Source organism: Ambystoma mexicanum, chromosome 6p (genome assembly GCF_040938575.1).
Source record: "Ambystoma mexicanum isolate Mex_15411 chromosome 6p, UKY_AmexF1_1, whole genome shotgun sequence".
Lineage (NCBI taxonomy): Eukaryota > Metazoa > Chordata > Amphibia > Caudata > Ambystomatidae > Ambystoma > Ambystoma mexicanum.
In genome coordinates this window covers 385,136,602-385,156,662 of record NC_090935.1, presented here as the reverse complement: position 1 = coordinate 385,156,662, position 20,061 = coordinate 385,136,602, and the positions used below count along the sequence as shown (strand labels likewise).

Below are 20,061 nucleotides of genomic sequence, written 5' to 3'. Positions count from 1 at the left end.
CGTGCCCCTGGCGCTCATTCCTTCTCCTCTGCTACACAACATCCTACATGCTGGGCGCCTGGCCCCGCTTTGATACCGACTGCGCAGTGACTGGGCGGATTGTGGGGCGGCTGCTGCCCTCATCTGTACTGGGTGCCCCCCCCCCCCCGGTAGTGCAGCCCCTGCGGCAACCCTCATCTCTACTGGAACTTGCCTCCACCACTGCTGGGGATATACCGCCACCTCTACCTTGCCCCATTGGCCTAGGGACCACGCTCTCTCCCTCAGTGACCGTATCCTCGCTCAGCGCCACTCCTGAATCTGAATCCACAATGCCTAACAAGACCAAGGGGTCTTCCAAGGGGGGAGCCATGGATAGATTTGCCAGGGCTGTCCCGAGGGGAGAGGAGGATCATGACTCGCCAATACAGGAGGAGCGGGAAGCGGACCGCCATCCCATTGCCTCACCCCCTGATCTGACTACACTCATGGAATCGATGGCCAAAAACTTTGCTTCTTTCCACGAGAAGCTGGACGACATCAACGCCAATGTCGCCTCATTAAAAACACGGGTGGATCAGGCGGGGACAAGAATTACTGACGCTGAGAATCGGATATCAGCAAATGAGGATGAAATACATGTGCTGCAGAACACTGTTGCCTCCATGTCGCGTGACATGCGTAGTGTGAGAGCGAAGTGTGATGACCTCGAATCCGTTCTCGCAGAATTAATCTACGAATTATCGGAGTGCCTGAAAATGCCCTTAAAGGATAGTTCTGGGACTTTTTTTTTATTGTCCCTACGGTTCGGCCATGTGTTTTTAAGCATAAATCGGTAGATCGTAGAAAACTTTCCTATGGACCTTACCCGACTTTTCGTCCATTAACGCACTCGAAATCAGCCGCCATTTTCTGATAATCCCATCATTTCCCCCCATCGCCCTGGCTCACCTGCTTTTGCGGCACTAAATCAAATCCCCCGCCCCTGAGCCTGACATCAGCAGACGCGTACCGCCCATTTCCCAACGCCAAAGCACGTTTCGTGTCAACAATCGCTGCGCCTCAGCTAATGACGTGTCGCCATGGAAATGGCAGGACGCCTCTTTCCTCAATAAGTATAAACACACCGTTTCACAACACACAGCAGCAGATTTTCGATTCCATTACTCTCTCTGTGTTACTTTGAGTATTCTGTGACTCGTTTCTGTGCTCTGGTCAGCTACCTTCGCCGCTTCTAGGCCATGTGAACACCTGTACCATCTCTGTAAATTATATTACTTTCTTTACCACACAATGGCTACAATAATGCCGTATATGTACGAGCCCGAGTACACTGAGGAAGAACTACTGGAAAGGCAAGCACGCGGAAACGATGGGGATTCGGACGGCAGTTGGGAGGACCAGTCAACGGATGAAGAGCCTGGACCATGTCACATGGACGGCGTCTCCACCTGGTGCACGTGCAATCGGTGCGAGCTAATGCCAACTGAGGAGGAGAACTGCTGCTGCCGTGAAAATTCCGGGTGCTTGGCCTACATTTCGGAAGGCGAGCCAAGTCCGCAATGCATCACCGAGCTGCCAGAGTTCAGGGAAGCCTGCCTCTCACGGACCGTGTTGAGGATGATGATGGTGCTTATGCACGAACTTCGCGGCACTGTTCGTCCGCGTAATCCGAGTAATGAGTAAGTATACTCTGGTTGTGATGTCAGTGATGCCACTACTATTTCATGGTCGTCTCCCACATATAAAATTACATCTACATATCATTCGAATGCATGTAAATTGGTTCCATATTGTGCATTTTCTAGATAGAATTCTTTTCAAAGCAGAATGACATTTTTTTACCTGAATCGACAGTGATAAGAAAGTTTTGTCATTTTAATACAGTTTGCATCTTTCATTTTCACAGGTGGTACAGGCTGGTGGCCTATCGTTGCTTCACTTGGTGGCTTCACGGGAGGCTCGGACACCGCGTTCGGAGAGTAATACCTGCCTGTGCGGTACTTGCCATTAGACAACATTTCCCCAGCGACAGTGGACAATACCGCGGATTTTCCCTGGATGTGCTGCAACCGGAACTTTACAATGTGTAATGTTTATTATTTATGTTCAATTGAAATTAAGATCTAAAATAAAACCCAACATATATTTTAACAATGGTTGTTTTGATTTTTTAAATGAATCTAGTGTGTCTCCATTGAATAGTCTTCCTGTGCCTTGTCTTGTCACACCACATGTCTCCGGCCAGCATCCTCCCTCACGCTGGCCGCCCACCTTAAATCCACATAACTGTTGAACCCATATGCAGCAGACATACATATGTTATTTTGCGGGTTGTCATCAAGCCTCCCGGCCTTGCCTTCTCCCCCAAAAATACTTACCACACCACTTTGTTCAAGCGTTGGCAATAAAAGGCCGTTGGATTTTATTGATACAAAACATGGTTATAGGTAAATAATCAATATGGTTGATCATAATAAATCATCCTTTTGGGCACCGGGTACAGAGATGACCCCCTCTGGCCCGTGCCGCCTTGCCACCACAGGCCAGCCTGCTGCTGACTAACTGCCTAGGCATCCAGGGTCTCCAGGGTGAACTGCACCCATATATTCTCCTGGGAGGCTGAGGTATTTATAAACTCACCCCCCTGCCTTCCATGTACTAGATCCTGTAGCCTGCCTCTTACATGCAGTTAGATGGCCTCTCCTTCGTGAGGCCCTGCGGCAAACGAGTCTTGTCTGCACGACCGCCGCCCCAATCCACCCCCCACCCTATCAAAGGCAGTTTGCACCAGGGTACTTGTGCTGGCAAGTGGAGCTGTCAGGGAGCGATAAAGGCCAAGAGGTGCCAAATAGCATGTACACTTCAAAGTGGTCTATAGAGCATGGGTTGTTGTTCCCATGTCTACCTCCAGACCCCGTGTCTCCTGCCAAGCATCCCCCCTCACGCTGAACGCCCCCCTGCAATCCACATAAGTGTGTCTCCATTCACGAGTCTTCCTGTGTCTTGTCTGCACGACCACGGCCCCAATCCACCCCCCGCCCTATCAAAGGCAGTTCGCACCGGGGTACTTGTGCTGGCAAGTGGAGCTGTCAGGGAGCGATAAAGGCCAAGAGGTGCCAAATAGCATGTACACTTCAAAGTGTTCTATAGAGCATGGGTTGTTGTTCCCATGTCTACCTCCAGACCCTGTGTCTCCTGCCAAGCATCCCCCTCACGCTGGACGCCCCCCTGCAAACCGCATAATGCCACGACATATACACGTCATTCATTCACAAACAGAGAACTTCTTTGCGCTTTGCTAGTCAACACGTGAAGGTGCTGGTTATCTGCTCTTCGTCTCTGTGAACTTCCGTGACCACTTCGAGGAAACTCGTCAGTTTGCAACCTGTGAACTGCTCCCTGTTCTACGACAAGAAACTACTCTGATCCCTGCATCTAACTGTTTGTTTGTCAAGGTAAGGCCATGTACCATAATCATTTTGCGTCCAATTTCTTTTCGTTCAAGACAGTACATGCAAGGAACTAGTCACATGTTCTGAGTTTAGTGAAATTATTTTCTATTTTTTTAAAGCTATTCAAATACTTATCCGCATGTGAATAACGTGTATAGTTCCAAGAACCAAAACAAACCTTTTATGTGTCATTTTATTTTTTAACACATTGGTATTCATAGAGAATTGTTGATCTTTACTTTTCAGAACTTTCCACAATGCCTGCCTGTTCCATTGGCGGTTGCCCTTCGAAGACTCATAGTAAATCTGAAGGTACTATAATGCATGTTTTCCCTAAGACAATAGATCAGATAAGAGAATGGGTCCGATATTGCGGATATCCACCGTCTGAGCTTGAAAGTAGAGTCCTAGAAGTCTTTGCGGACAAGAGGGGTGATCGATACCGCATCTGCAGCAGGCACTTTACCTCTGACATGTACTCCACATCATTGCTAATAAAGAAGAACACACCGCGAGCGAAGCGAAAATTGCTCTCAACCGCTATTCCCACTCTATTCGTCCACATCCCTCCACTGGTGAGTCAAGTTTACGTATTTAGCTCTCGGCCTTGCGGTAGTGTGTAGCATTAGCTAACAATAATTTCCCCATTTATGTATCCACTCAATATGAAGGCGGAAGATTCTCCATCCGTGTCGTTATTGCAGTCATCAGCCACTTCAAGCGCCTATCGGGGTAATCTTACTTAGCTATTCTGCCACTGACTTGTTTTAGGCATGTAAATCAATAGTTTTAATTTATCGTGTGATTATTTTACCTAATGGTACACCCTTGTACTCGTCCTCTAGTCTTTGTTTTCAGTTATAATTATTGTTATCCAAAATAATGCAAGTACTGTCTTTCAGGGAGATGCTGAGGAGTCCAACGCATTGACGACAACCGTTGATGTCACTCAGATGCTCGAGGTACGTTTCCGGACAGTTCCATCGATGGAGATCATCAGATCTTGTATTCTTGTAGCGTGATTGTTACTCACAATGTTTCTTTCGTTTTTAGCCATTGATATGTCCTTCTGTCGTCGCCCTCCTATGTGTCTTCTTTTTTCAATATTGTGTTCATTACTAATGAAAGTCCTATGTTTCAGGGAGTCGATGGAGCATTAGTCCAAGAAGAAGGGGGAGCATGCAGTTACGGGTCGGCGCAACAGCTTGCAGAAGTGTGCACCGCAGTTACATCGTCCCTTGATATTCTTATGCATTTCGAGGTATGGATACTGACAGTTCGATCAAGCGAAATCATATGACGTGATTGCATCCGCTAAACTTCCTTCTTTATTAACGCAAGTACTATGTTTCAGGGAGATGACGGAGCTTCTTCTACAAGAACATCACCCCTAGTAGTTGATGCAGATCTCTGGGTGGTGACACTTCCAACGATCGAGCAAATCGAATCATATTTAAATATCCATTATTTATTTTAGACAACTGATCATTTGTGCAGGTCTATTTAGATGAGCCGTTGACGCCTGCACAATGTGTATGTTCTTTTTAACAAAATAGAAAACCATACTAATGCAATTACTGTGTTTCAGGGAGTTACTGAAGCATCATCTTCAATAATATCATCAATGGAAGTCTATGAGGAGTCCGAGGTATGGATCTTGACAGTTCCATCTAACTAGATCAACAATGCGTGAATAATTGTCGTTTGAATGATCTACACAAAGCGTTCATTCGTGTTTTGCTATTGAGATGTACGTGGGTATTGGTCCCCAAGTACATTTTGTGTTTTCAATATTATTATACATACTAATGAAAGTTCTATGTTTCAGGGAGTCGATGGAGCGTCAGTGCATGATGGATGTGCTTATCATGAAAATATAGTCGTTGCAGCGCAAGAGTAAGTGGAGACATGCACACACGAGTCGGAGCAACAGCGTCCCGATGTTGAAGTTCGAGGCAAGAAAGTTTCAAAGAAAAGAAAGCAAAAGAAGGTTAGTGTCCTGGTCACTATATTATGTTGTTTTTCACTGTTAATAGTTCAATACTGTAAGTTGTGTTTAAACTGAACATCCCTTTTCCAATCTGTCCTCTAGTTGCGAGTGGGTGTACGAACTAGATCTACACAGACAGTGAAGCGAATGAGAGATGTTGCTTGTCAAACCTTTTGGCAGGGACTTGAGACTGGAGATGCATCGTGCCAATGGGAAGAATATGAAGTGATTGACAACGGAGCTATACCACATCCAGCCATTGATAGTGAATGTCCTCCTGGTAGTTCGGATGCAGTCGGAGATCAATTCACAGAATCCACACCCGCAAAAACTAAGACCGCGAGAAAGTTGAAGAAATTGTTTTATTCACCCATCGCCGGAGAAGGAACAGATGTTGCAATGGAAGAGAATGAAGTGGACGACAATGAAACCCCATCAATATCACTGAACATAGCGGAAGACGATATCAGAGATTCTACCTTTCATGTGAGTGACATGTCCTCAGCGTTACAGGCCGAACCAGCTGGGATGCAGAGTGACAGTATAAGGAAAGAGGCCAAATTCATTGTATTCGATAGTTGTTTGATTGATATTATTATTCGGATGAAATGTGGGCATTCGGTTGGTGGGGGAAGTATGTGGGGAGCCATTGATTAATGTGACTCGTGCAATTCGAGGCACTAACCTTACAATACATGCCACCTGTACAAAATATCATCCTTTCTCATGGTCTGCACAACCCATGCTGGGGCAACTGCCAGCAGGCAATCTACTTTGTGCAGCGGCTGCACTTTTTAGTGGTTCAAGTTTTAAAAAGTTAGTCTTTCTTTCAGTTTGTGGGAATCCATTTCATTGCGAAAACTCAGTTCTACAAATACCAAACCGATTATCTATTTCCCGCCATTAGCGAAGCTTGGAGAATGGAAAAAATGTCTATTGATAGTACATTCGCGGGCAAACGGTTCAGGCTAGCCGGTGATGGACAGTGCGACAGCCCAGGATTTTCAGCCAAGTACTGCACCTACCACTTTCAGGACATGGAAAGTAAGAAAATTGTGAGTTCGGTGGTCGTGCAGGTGTCACAAAGTACATCCTCAGTGGCCATGGAGAAAGTTGGCTTTGTAGCATCATTGCAAGAACTACAATCGCGGGGAATGGTGATCGACCTGATAGCCACGGACAGACACGTTTCAATTGCCAAGACAATGAGAGACGAGTACAAAAATATAAATCACCAATTTGACGTTTGGCATCTTGCAAAAACAATCAATAAAAAAATGTCGGCTGCAGGTAAAAAAAAAAGATATGCAAGGTATTTCACAGTGGTCCAAGTCAATCAGCAACCATCTTTGGTGGAGCTCAAAAACATGTGGAGGGTCGTTGGAAATTCTACTGGAAAAATGGCGGTCAGTAATGCTACACTGTAGCAACGTTCACCGCTGGACCACAAACCAACATTTCCACAATTGTGAACATGGCCATTTGTCCACAGAGGAGGCACGGAAGAAGAAGTGGTTGATTCCTTCATCACCCACTCACAAAGCCATTGAAAAGATTGTATTTGATAAAACTATAACAAGAGATTTGAGTGGACTCACGGAATTCTGCCACACAGGAGATTTGGAGGTGTTCCACAATATGTGCTTAAAGTACAGGCCAAAACGATTGCATTTTGGCATGGAGGGCATGATAAATCAGACTCTTCTAGCGGTCTTGGCACATAACCATAATGTTGGCCGTCAACAAAGTAGGACGACCGGAACTTTAGGGACGCTTCGCTACAATAAGGCCTTCACTAAAAGAAGTAAACAATGGGTGATCAAACCAGTGTTTCAGGATATGCAATATGAGTTTATTGAGAGACTTATTGTTGATGTCCTAGATAGGCACGTACATGGAGTTGTGAACGAACCTGTGCAGGTGACAACTGCATTGCCACCCAACATTGCCTCTGTTCCATGTCCACCTAAAGAAGAGCTCATTGAGAAATACACATCACGGTTTAAATTTGATTGTCTGTTCTCTCGAGTCTCCTCATGTCGCATTCCCATTGAATATGTGTAGCTATGTATTGTGTAAATAAAAGTGATTGCTCAGTGTACATGCAATGTGTCTATCCAACCTTGTTCATTTGCGCATTAAATTAAACCAAACAGTAATATAAATCATTTTTCAAAAAATATAGAATGTCTCCGTATTTATGGTTCTCTGGGGCTGCAAATGCACGCAGACAAAATGCAAAGATGGAGTGTAAATTTCAAGTCCTGTAAGATGGCCTTACACTGAATGTAGCTAACTAGGAATGTGTGCTCGTTCAAAGTGAAGGTCAGCTGCTTTGATTTTTTGCTCGGGTGCCGGAATGGCCCACGACTCAGTATAAGGTTCTATTGTTGTTTGACCTTGACAGGCCGGGACCATCCTGAAAGACTTCTTTTTGGGGGTGTGGGGCAATAACGTAAGAAACGATAATGAATATAATTTCAGAAACAAAAGCCATTTAATGTTCGTTCATTAGAAGAAATAACGTCGGCATAGAAGGAGTGGTATTTCGGGGCTGCCCTACGCACAGACACAATGGAAAATGCAAATATAATGTAAGTAACTCTTTAGATGAGTTTATACCGCAATTTAATTACTATACAGTAGCTTTAAAGACAGGTTAAGTTGTACTTGTTCGTTCTATGTGGCATATTGTTTTGTACCGCGCACTATCTTGAGGAGAACCATCTCCTTTTACGGAAGCACCTCAAAACCTTCCTCTTTGCTTCTGCTTTCTCTCTCCCTCCCCCCTGCTACAACTGGTCCACTGTCTGCGACCTCGGTCCTGGGCCCTTCCACTCTCCACCTCCACTGCCTCCCTGTCAACCCCTGCACTGGGGGACTGTCTCAGTATCCTACAGCCCCCCCTTGACGTATAATACCCAGTTGCACTGTCCTAGCTATGAAATAATTTCCCGACCTAATATATAAAATGAATAATTTTAATAAAGATCTGATGGTGAGACTACTTTCATTTTTTATGTTTTTAAAACAGGTACATCCTTCATTATTGTATGTGTCACGAGTACCAAACACCGGCGGATGGCTTTTATAACCGCCAGTTGCTTCTCCGCGTGAACAACGTTACCACCCTGACCATTTTATGGGACGATCGCCAAGTACAAGTATGCCCTTACGCGGTACTAACGGCTAGATGCAACATACAGACCGTTGTGGTGGCCTAGTGCCTCGTTGTTGGAACAGCCATGCGATTATTAGTGCGACCGAAGAGCTTATTTTATCGTAAACCAACACCCTGTGTACTGCACACGAACATCGCTTGCCTCAAGACGAACTATTTTGGATCGAGAGCAAAGAAAAATGCAAATCGCAGAATATTCTCTAAACATTTGATGTCCAATAAATCTACTTTGCCAAATGGACAATCTTGCCGTTTGCTTTTAAACCACAGTTTCATATTCCGAATTGTGGCGCTGTATTGTGAGATGATCTAAGACCCTGTGTACAGCAAAGGAACATCGCGTGCCTCAAAACGAACTTTTTGGAACGTGAGCAAATAAAAATGCAAATCGCTGAATATTCTCTAAACATTTGATGTCAAATAAATGTACTTTACCAAATTTACATCTTGCGGTTTGATTTAAAAGTTCAGTTTCATATTCCGAATTGTGGCGCGCTGTGTTGTGAGCTAATCTGTGTTGGTTTCCGGGTTCTGTGTGGAGTCGCGTAGAAGACGCCTGGGCGCGTTTGCCTACGCAGCACAGTCACGTCACGGATAGAGGCGGGGAATATGTATGTTTTGATAAAGTCTGTTTCAGTGGCGGGGGATTTGATTTAGTGCCGCAAAGCAGGTGAGCCAGGGCGATGGGGGGAAATGATAGGATTATCAGAAAATGGCAGCTGATTTCGAGTGCTTTAATGGATGAAAAGTCGGGTAAGGTCCATAGGAAAGTTTTCTACGATCTACCGATTTATGCTTAAAAACACATGGCCGAACCGTAGGGACAATAAAAAAAAACTCCCGGAACTATCCTTTAAGGGGCGCATGGAAGATGCAGTGGAAACCCTGCTCAAGGATCTGCTGGGTAACCTGGCCCTGTCGCCGTACTTCACTGTTGAGCGTGCTCATCGTGCTCTATCACCAAGGCCCAAACCGGGCGACATCCCTATGCCCATAATAGCCAGAATTCTCAACTATCGGGACAGAGACCTTATCCTCCGTCTGTCGCGGGAGAAGGGAGACCTGCGCCTTGATGCACACACTATAAGGATTTTTCCAGATTTCTCAATAGCGGTGCAGCAGGAGAGGCGCCAGTTCATTGGAGTCAAGAAGCTTCTTAGAGAGCGAAATGTTCCTTATGCCATTCTTTTCCCGGCACGCCTCAAGATTACCTATAATGGCAAACTATATTTCTTCACTGTCCCGGAGGAGGCGGTGAAATTCATTGAGGTACACTTGCCGCTCCCCAATCCGGCGGGAACCCCTGCCGAGGACGAGTGATCCAGAGAGACACTGCCCGGAACCCATTTATCAATCCAGTGAATCCGAGACTCGGAACGTGTATATGGCAACAACGTACTGTACACTCAACGATCCAAGCTCCTCTGGCGTCTGATGGGGCTGAGACTAGACCTGACTGTGGTCAACAGCGCTCTCCCTGCCCCACGGGGCGCTGTGCCGGCCATGTGCCCTAGTTACTTCTTGGTCTTGTCTCGCCCGCAACGTTCAGCTAGGTATGGAGACCTATTTGGAGATCCGCCCGTAACAGAACTTACATCCGGCAGCACTTGCTGTCCCACATGTTATTCTCAGAGCCGCCCACACGGCAACAGCACACCTACTTGCGATTGCAATGTTCATGTTTTGTTGGTTGTCACTGTTTATTTGCCCCTGTTGGGCTTTGAATGGGGCGTATACTGGTTGGATTTCGCCCTCTGACCTCTGCCTCTTGGGGAGAGTCAAGTTTACTGATGACACCGGCACAGAGGGGTGGGGGACTTAGACTGCAAGTTGGGGGTGGGCAGTGAGGGAGGGGGGTGGCACTGTTGGGGTTTGGAGAAATGTTATAGGAAAGGGCAGAGGCGGACTGACAGACCGCGTCACATCGGGTCTTCTACACCCGAGATGGCTTAATTTCACATCTGAACTGCGGCGACAGTGGTGGGATGGCCACCACTGTGGGGGCTCTCCTCATTTAGGGTGTGGGTTCCGGCAGCGACTGTGGGATGTACCTTAGGCATCGGAAATGTCCACAATAGTGATGTCCTGGAATGTCCGGGGCTTAAGCAACTACACCAAGACGCGCAAAATCATGGCCTATGCCAACAGGCACGGCTGTAAGATTCTGCTTTTGCAGGAAACACACTGTAAAGGCCGGCTGGCCAGGTGCATGGCACCATCGTGGGGTCCCCACAGATATTCTACCTCTTACTCGACCCGCGCCAGAGGGGTATTAACGATGATCCATAGGTCACTCAAGTTCGTGCTCCATAAGAGCTACATTGACCCTGAGGGGAGGTATGTCATCCTACACTGCGCAATAGCCAACAGGGAATATCTGCTAGTTAACACATATGGCCCTAATGTGGACTCTCCCGACTTTATCAACCAGGTGGCCTCCATATTGCTGGGATACGTCGGGGTGCAAATCATTTGGGGGGGGCATGAATTTCATATTAGACACCACATTAGATAAAACAGGCACGGCCCCCAGACTCCTTTCCAACGCGGCCCGCAAGCTCCTTGCACACAGCTCCACCCTTGACATTCAAGACCCATGGCGGGTAATGCACCCGCAGACGCGTGAATATACTCACTATTCCTCTGTGCATGATAGCTCCTCCAGAATTGACATGTTCTTCCTGTCCAGTACCTTGCTGGGGAGGGTGGTGGAAACTCAAATATTGGCGCGTACCCTATCGGACCATTCACCGATCTGATTATCTCTGGATCTGGGTGGGCCCGCCCCCACAATTAAAGGTCTCGATTTGTATCTTGACTAAAAACAAATAAACTAAATTTAAAAGAGGATTTTTTTTTTTTAAAAAGCAATTATGGAAGGGGTAAAGAGACTTCATCCCCCTGTCTCCAACCATCTCCCGGATAGGACCTGAATGTTGTTCTTACCAGACTAATGGGACCTCCCTTTGAACCATTGCACAAGGCTAGCCTTGGAACACTCACCTACAAGACTGCTTTCCTGGTGGCAATCACCTCTATAAGGAGAGTTGGTGAGCTGCAAGCCCTTTCAGTTCAGGACCCATTTGTCACGATTCAAAAAGACAAGGTTGTTTTGCGCACACACTCATGCTTTGCGCCCAAATTTATCTCCGAGTTCCATGTAAATAGTCAATAGACGCACCTTTTTCCAAAACCCCACTAACGTGGCAGAAAGAATCCTCCGCACACGGGATGTAAGGAGAGCGGTCATTTACTATCTGGAAAAGACAAAGCCACAAAGGAAAACACACCAGTTCTTCGTTTCAGTGGCAGCTGGTAGAGAAGGGGAATCCTGTCTTTAAATCAGCAATTTCCAAGTGGATCGCAAACTGCATCACACCGTGTTACACTGTTGCCAAGAGAGATCTACCCTTCACGCCTAGAGCACACTCGACTTAGGGCACAGGGGTTACCGTAGCATTCATTACAAATGTTCCTCTAGATTCCATTTTCCAAGCAGCAACCTGGAGTTCTGTACACACCTTTACACAACTCTACTGCCTAGATACACTCTAGGTCTGATTCTCCGGTGGGACAAGCCGTGCTAAGATATATCATTGCTACTTTGTATAGCGCCCCAAACCCTCAGGTAACTGTTTCTTCACACATCCCACCACCATCTCTGGGTACTGCTTGCTAGTGTATGCACAGCATGTGATTCTAAGCAGATCCACAAGCATCAGAAGACATGCATTACTCACTGTTATAGCATTTCTGATGATTGTATCTGCTAAGAATCACATGCACTCACCCTTCCTCCCCTCGAGGAGTAGATGGAACATAGACGTCCTACACCATCTCTCTTCTGTATTCGCTCATGCTGACTGTAATTCTCCCTCATGGCAAAAAAACATACAACCAGACGGACCTCGACGCGTGAGGGATTTTGGGTACAATTAACGTCACATTAGGCATAGTGTTAGTCACACCCATGCCAACGTCCCTTTCTATCTTCGTTAGAAAGATGCAATACTCTGCTATTACCACTAGATGTCTATATGCACAGCATGTGAATCTAAGCTGATACAATCATCAGAAATGCCATTAAGGTGAGTGATGTGTGTCCTACTTACCTTGTGTTAGTTGTGTGCCATCCTAAAACAAGTTGGTTATTGCTTATCTCAATCTGCGTTTCACTGATCTTAAAAAGCAACGGTAATAGTAGATTACAACAATAGATCTTACCTGCCTAGAATAGCTGTGTGCCATTCCGGAAACTGTTCCTTTAGGTGTAGCTGACCTTGGGTTGCCTGGTGCATACAAAATTAGTGTAAAGAGTTCTTGCCTATTTTGGCCTGTGTTCCACTGCGCTGAAAAGCACCTGTAATTGTATATTACAAGGTCACCCAGTATAACTGTGTTACCACACAAGTAATAGAGGTAAACACTGTTCCTTGAATCTGTGTTCCAGTATTCAGAAAAGTATATTTGCAAGTTGGTAAACTGTGATTTCCTTGTTGAGTGTTACTGCATAGCTGACATGGTATACTACCCTTCTATTACAATAAAGTAATCTGAAAGTGATTTATGGTTTTACTCCCTAAGAATAGGTGTACACTACACTGAATGTGTATACAAAGGTCTGACTTACCTAGGAATACTGTTGGGTGTTCTAAATAAATGCACAGATCAGAGCACAGACCTTAAAGCATAGTGTTGTATGTATGCTTTATGATGGTACTTACTTATCCAAGAATCTCTTGGGCTGCTTGTATATAAAATAAACCCTTTATTTTTACAATACATAGTGTGTCAGTGTTTGGACCATATGTAAAATGCCATTTCTTTGTACTAATTCTCCTAAGGTACGCCTGGCTGCTCTGTCTATGCTACCCTGAATTCACATAGTAAAGCCTTATACTAGCAGTGGAGTCTTGTACTGTCTCAGTTGAGTGGTTTTACTAAGCCCTTAGTTGGACTTCAGAAAAACTGCCCTAACAGAGCCTGTCCCTTTAGGAACGTATGGAGGCCATAATTTGGCACAGTTTTGCCCTTGTTAAATTGTGTACCTGTAGTTTTAAGTTATGAACTTGGGCTATCATTTCTAGCTGTGCACCATTGATAGTCCTAACTCTGTACAGGTGTATCTTAGTGGCTGAGGGTGACATGTCCATCTCCCCTCAAATAAGTCTTCCACAAAGAGAGGATCTTCTCTTGCTAGAGGAAGGTTTGGTTCTCCATCCTCACTCCTGTTTTCTGAAAGGCTGAGATACAAGGATTCGGACCTCCCAGATGACTTAATGGAGATTTTGCTCTTGGCCGGAAGGCAAGCAACTAAATCTTTGTACTGTTGCTGTTGAGGGCTTGATTTTTTTTTTAACCTGGGGAGAGTGACCCTTTTTCCCACTCATGTATTTTTGTGTGAATTTTACCTCTGTGTTTCTTTTGGTTATGGAGTCTGACAAACTCCATGGACATCATCTTTTACAGTTGTGTCACAGAGCACCTTCAGTGCAGTGGCACAGGGAAGTCTTTTAGATTTCCCAAGGTTTAAATACCTTCTTTGGGATGAACTTCTGTTTCCCAAAGCAGTAAAGTGAAATTGACTTTACTTAGCATTGTACTTGCTAGACCCAGCACACCCTATCTTACAACAGAGTGTTGGAGGTTTTACTTCGTATCCCCTGTGTCTAAACGCTCATGTAACATTTTTATGTTGCCCTTTCCTCACAGAATGGCTGGTGGCAGTGGTCTCTTGTCCAACAACCATGTTTGCATTTACCGCGGCTGTTTGCAGCTCCGGTAACGTTAAACGCGGGAGCCATCTTTTTCAAAATGGCGAAGAGCCATCTTTGACAAAATGATCCCCCATCTTCTTTTATCGCCATGTCTCTAGAAAGACCTTTCCACAAAGAGTTTCTCTGCAAGCCAAACCAGGTTTGGTCTCTTTGTTCATTTTGCCTTTGGCAGGGTTTCTGAGTGAAACCCGCCTATGCCTCCAGAGTGTCTGGGTAAGGCAGCAAGTGAGGGAGATGTCCGAAACTCCCTGTGCTTAGTCTCCTAGGAGACCCAAATGCACTCTGTGGTGATTGGCTGGCTGACTGTCTGGCAAGGACAGCCACCCTACTGGGTGAGTGACAGTTAGGCTGGAATGAATGGGAGAGAACTGAATAAAAGCCGAGTCTTTTTGCTTGGAAGGCAGTCGACCACTGGACGAAGGAACCAAAGAAGAGCTTCAAGAGGACGCCTGCTGCAACTCCTGGACCGTTGGTTTTCCCGGTGAAGCCCTGCTGCAGTGCTGAAACGCCAAGTTCGCACCAACGGAGAAGCCCTGCAAGGATGACTTCTCCCCTTAAGTTGGTGGGATCAATCAACTCCAAAGTAAGCCACCTGGACACCCATCTCGGAGCTGGTTGAATTTCCTCAGAGTTGCTGCAGGAAACCGTAGAGCCAGGGAGAGGGACACCAGATTGTGTTACATTTAAGCTGGCCTAAAGCTTTTGGAAGATCCTCTGGACCCCAGAAGCAAGGACAGTCCACCTTGACAGCCAGGAACCACGCTTGTTGCTATTTGCTGTAACCGCAAGAAGCTGAAATGCGAAACAGCCACTGAAAGTGACGTTTGTCGGTTGCCAGTTTTCACAGTCCCAGTGCATTGCAGGAGTCCCCGACGTCCTCCCTCTTGTCCCCACGACTAAGGCCCAGGAACAGTGAGATCTGCAGAGCTTCACAGGAACAGAAGTCATCAGCTGTACCTGTTCTTCTTTACCAAGGTACTGTAAAAAACGTCTAAAAGAACTTACCTCTTACTGTAAAAGTGCTTGTAACTTCCACAACTCACAAGCCTAGGCAGCTTGTGGCCCTACATTTGATTTTTCTTTTCAACAAAGACTCCTAAGAACTTGTGCAAAGATTTTTCCTTTAACTTACCAGAAGTGATTTATCCTATGCAAGACTCTAACCCTTTGACTTTGGCTTAGCCTATTGAATTGAATGACTCTTCTAGCAAACTCTAAAAATAATTGCACTGCTTATGAATATTTATTGCCAACGTTTAAAGAGTGTTCTGAATGTCAAAAGTAAGATATTAATGTCCCCAGCACCCTTGTTACTGAAGTCACCTGTGGGTGTAGGTTTTGTCTGTGGGCCATCCCAAAAGGTTCTTGTCTGATTCAGAAACTCGCACAATATTGAAGTGTATTTGTGTTACTATTATATTGCTCCCTTCTTTAGAAGGCTTTATAACTGACTGATAAATACATTAATTGTTTATGCAAGAAACATTGAGTGTAAGATTTTACTTGAATACCTGTAACTGTGAATCTTTGTGTAACTCCACACATTTCCCCTCTTGAGATAAGCCTGGCTGCTCAACACGCTACCAAAACTGTGTAATACAAGCTTATACCAAAGGTTGGTTTGCCTATACCTGTAGTCCGTTGTTTGTAGTGTTCCCAAAGGGTACTGCATACAAACATTTCCTAACACTCCTCATCCAGGAAAGGAGGAGGAAAGGCTACATAGCCTGGGCCCAAAAACGCTCTGTTTTTATATATCCAGGATCGCTAAATTTCGCCAGGTTGATCAACTTTTTATTGGATATACTGGTCCCAAATTAGGCCTTGCCGTCACCAAACAAACAATATCCAGATGGATTATCCTGGCAATTGGCGAATGGTACAGACTAGCAGGCAAGACCCCGCTGAAGTCCTAAGGGCTCATTCCACAAGGGGCATGGCAACCTCTGCAGCCCCTCAAAGGGGTGTCCCAATAAATATTTGTTCAGCGGCCACTTGGTAGTCTATCGATACATTTGAAAAACATTACTTTTTGTTTTCTTCCTCCAGTCAGGGAGGTCTTTTTGCAAAAGCCGTCCTGCATTCGGTCCATGATTAGGTCTAAATTTATTTGGTACTCCAACCTTCAAATTATTACTGCTTTGGGAGATCATAAAATGAGGAATACGTGGGAGGACACAATCTATTCGAAGAACAAGTTACTTACCCTTGGTAATGTTCTTTTGATTGGATGTTCCTCCCACTTATTCCTCATGACCCCTCCCAGCCTCCCCGGCCACACATTTGACATGTTTTTACACTCTATGCTTTCTGAGAGCCTACGGTCTTGGGTATGCCTGGTAATTCCTCTTCAGATGGGAAAAGAAAAAGAGAACTGAAGCCAACGGGCACTGTATGCGTTATTTATGCTGATGCCGTTGACTGTCGATGGAGGCCCTCGAGGGACATCGACTCGCTGGAAATGCATGCAGTGCCCTCTGTCAAAAAAATAATTCAGAACCAGCAAAGCTGGAGAGATAGATCTTAAAATGAGGAATACGTGGGAGGAACATTCAATCGAAAGAACGTTACCAGGGGTAAGCAACTTGTTCATCTGAACAATGACCACTAATTTTGTGTCCAATGTAGACTACAGACAGACCCATCTTTCATTTAGATGCCTTTGTAGTCAGCTTGCCCTTTTGAAAGACCTGCAACAGGTGGTGGAGAATATCTGCCTCTTACCATCTTCTGAATTGCTCCTCACTGTTATAAAGTAAAAAAAGTACCCGTTTTTAAGAATGGCCTACTGGGCAGACAGACCATGTGATTTCTGGATCTGGGTTTTTGACCGAAGTATAATTATTTGCAGTGCAATTGACAGTCAGCCAAACAACTCACCCTTCTGCCCCCCCCACCGTCCCTCCTACTTACCTGCTTGGTTGCTGCCGCTTCCCCTGCAACCCTGCAGCGTCAGAAGATCCATCCTTCTAACGCGTGTCGTTTCCCTCGCCGTAGTGTCCCTTTTTCTTTTATTTTTAGATTTTCTTTTGGCCCCCTGACCACCAATTTTGAGGAAGCAGGGAACACCCCCTCCCCTCACCAAGCCCAAGTATACTGAACATAGGGCGCGGAGGACACACCCGCAACCTCTGCTCCACGTTTTTGGTATTAAAAAAAAATCAATTGAATGGTACTGCCCGAAATCAGTCAAATTGTACCAAATTCGATCGATTTTTTTTCAAAATGGCTAGTACCGCGATTTTGGTCAGGTGCATATGGTGGATGAGTGATGTGCATTTTGCTTGTAGGAAGGCACTGCGAAATAGAGGAAAATAAGTGTTTGATTGGTGTTAGATAATTTCGAGGTCAAAGTTGTTGTGCTAGGTCGGGGTAGCGCCTGTCACCTATGCAAATGCACTTTTGCCCCACATCTGAAATGCTGGTTGTTGGCGAACTATTTTAGCTTTGAAATTCTAGTAACGTGCACTAATCAAAGCCATCAAAAAGGTATCCTATACAGGATTACTTAGCTTTTGAGTACATTGCCTGAAAAGTGGCACTAGATTTCCTGTAATGTACCTTGCCTCTTTTGTGGATCCAAAGCTAATCCCCCCTCCAAACCCAAACCCCTCCCCTCCCCCTCTCTCTCCGGCTGCCCCACCACCCACCACGCAGAGTTGGATTTTTCATCGGCGTCGTTTCTCATTTCTAAAGGTCAAACATGAAGATTGAATGGCAATACTAAGCTTCTTCGATTTTCCCTTTCAGATTGAAATGAGTTGGTGGGGTAAATGCTAAGTCATCTTCGTTCTCATCTTATGGCGATTCAATATGCAGTGGCACTCTGTTAGGCAACCATAACTAATATGATTAAATTAATTGAATTTAGAAGTGTATTCAAAGATTGTGAATTTTACTGTCTTTAAATGTATAAGATGCTTGAGTTTGTTAAATCACTGCTTAACTGATACGTGCTGCATAGTTCTCAAATGTGCAAATAGCCACTGAAGTTACGAGCCCCTACATTCTTCAATGTGTCGGTTAAGTTGATGTAAAATTGTTAGAATACCATTGTTATATATACAGGTTACAAATAATGAAGGCACTTTTTTATCACAGAGAAGACAGAGAGTCACGTTTCCTAGCTAGCAAAATGGGTATTGTGGCAACCTTCCGATCCTGGGCAGGTAAGGATTCGTTTGAATATTTTTTCTAAATTATTCAGTTGGAAAATGTGTTCCTGTTAATAATTGTTCTGCACAGCCATTTTAGGATGCCTTGGGTTCGAAATGCCTCCCAAACTGCCACCTACTAACTTAATGTGTTCAGTAAAGCCCAACTTTAACTCATGGACAGTTTTACTGTGTTTTTTTCAGGATTTTTGCTAAACGTATATTTTTTTAAGATTTGTTATGTGCTCCATCCTTTTGAGGAATGCATCATTGGCTAATTTTTTAGGCAAACATGCCAAGGTATTTAAGGTAACTGGTTCTTGCAAATATGCTCTTTGAAAAAAGGCTGTTAGGCAGAATCCTGTGCAGTTCCCTTGGGGAACACTGCAAAAAGATTAAGACTACAGGAGTAAGCAGTAAACCCAATTTGTAGCAGTCTGTACCACCCAGATGTACCTGGTTGCTGTGGCTGAGCAGTCAGTATATAGAGTATACACAATAGGGCTAAAAACAGAGTAGAGCAAACAAACACTGACCAGAGCTTTGTATAAAATGTATATAATTATTTATTTAAAAACACACTTTAGGCAATATACTAGCACTCTAAATCAAAAGGAAGTTAAAACACAATCGGGTAAAGTATACACACCTCCCTTGATTACTATTAGATAAGTCAGAGTTAAAACACCACGATTTGTTAAACAGAAGTGAGCGCATAACGTGATGGCACTCCAATAGTTCAGTTAAAGGGAGAGAAAAAGGCAGAGCATAGAAATAAAACAGGTCCCAATACTTTTAATACACTGTAGAGCCAATGTTCATAGGCCAGGCCCATTTTAAATGGAGCAAAGCGAAATGTGCTTAGGATCACACGGTTTGAAATGCACTAAAAGTCTTTGCAGAATGTTCAAAAGAGGTTGGGGCGATTCAAGAAGGTAAAGTTAGAAGGTATGGGGCCAACCCAGTTGGAAAGCCAAGGATTTAAGGGTCACCGGGGGCAAACCGAAGAAAGGGAGGCCAGGCAGGCCACAGTACCTTAAAGAGACGAAGCTCCAGCAGTGGCAGTTGTTCCTGGCAGTGGTTGCAGTTCGTTGTTTCGACCAGGGGGAAGAGAGGATCTCGTCGAGGAGGAAACATGGAGTCGTTGCACTGCACAGGGATGAAACCAGCCGCAGAGTTCGTCGATAAAAGGTGCGTTCCTTTTATTCGCGGTCAAGCTTGGCTATCCGGCCACCGGGGTGCTTGGCACAGGCGATTCGACCAAGAGACTTCTTTGGAAGGCGAAAGGGCGAACTGGTTGGTCCCACCAGCTCAGAGGAAGAAGACTCGCCCAGCAGATCTTCTCTTGTCGTTGGGAGAGTGGTGAGTTTGTTGCAGCAGGGCTCCACTGGTGGTGTCGTCATTGCAGATGGCTCAGCTTCTTCCCTTTTCGGATTCTTGGGTCCTGTGGCGACTTCTGAAGTTCCAGTCCCAAAGGCCCTGCTTTTATGCAGAAAAACCCCCATTCAACAGCCTAGCTGTCACT

At 45.2% G+C, this 20,061-nt stretch overlaps 1 protein-coding gene across 2 annotated transcripts in view; it reads left to right on the top strand.

Annotated features, from left to right (window-relative positions):
- Window positions 1-20,061, top strand: part of RICTOR (RPTOR independent companion of MTOR complex 2) — a 1,615,046-nt gene that overhangs the window by 203,274 nt on the left and 1,391,711 nt on the right. For both annotated transcript variants that reach the window (XM_069627164.1, XM_069627163.1), the window contains exon 10: window positions 18,484-18,551. In XM_069627164.1, the coding sequence (XP_069483265.1) occupies window positions 18,484-18,551 (68 nt within the window). The remainder of the gene's footprint in view (window positions 1-18,483; window positions 18,552-20,061) is intronic.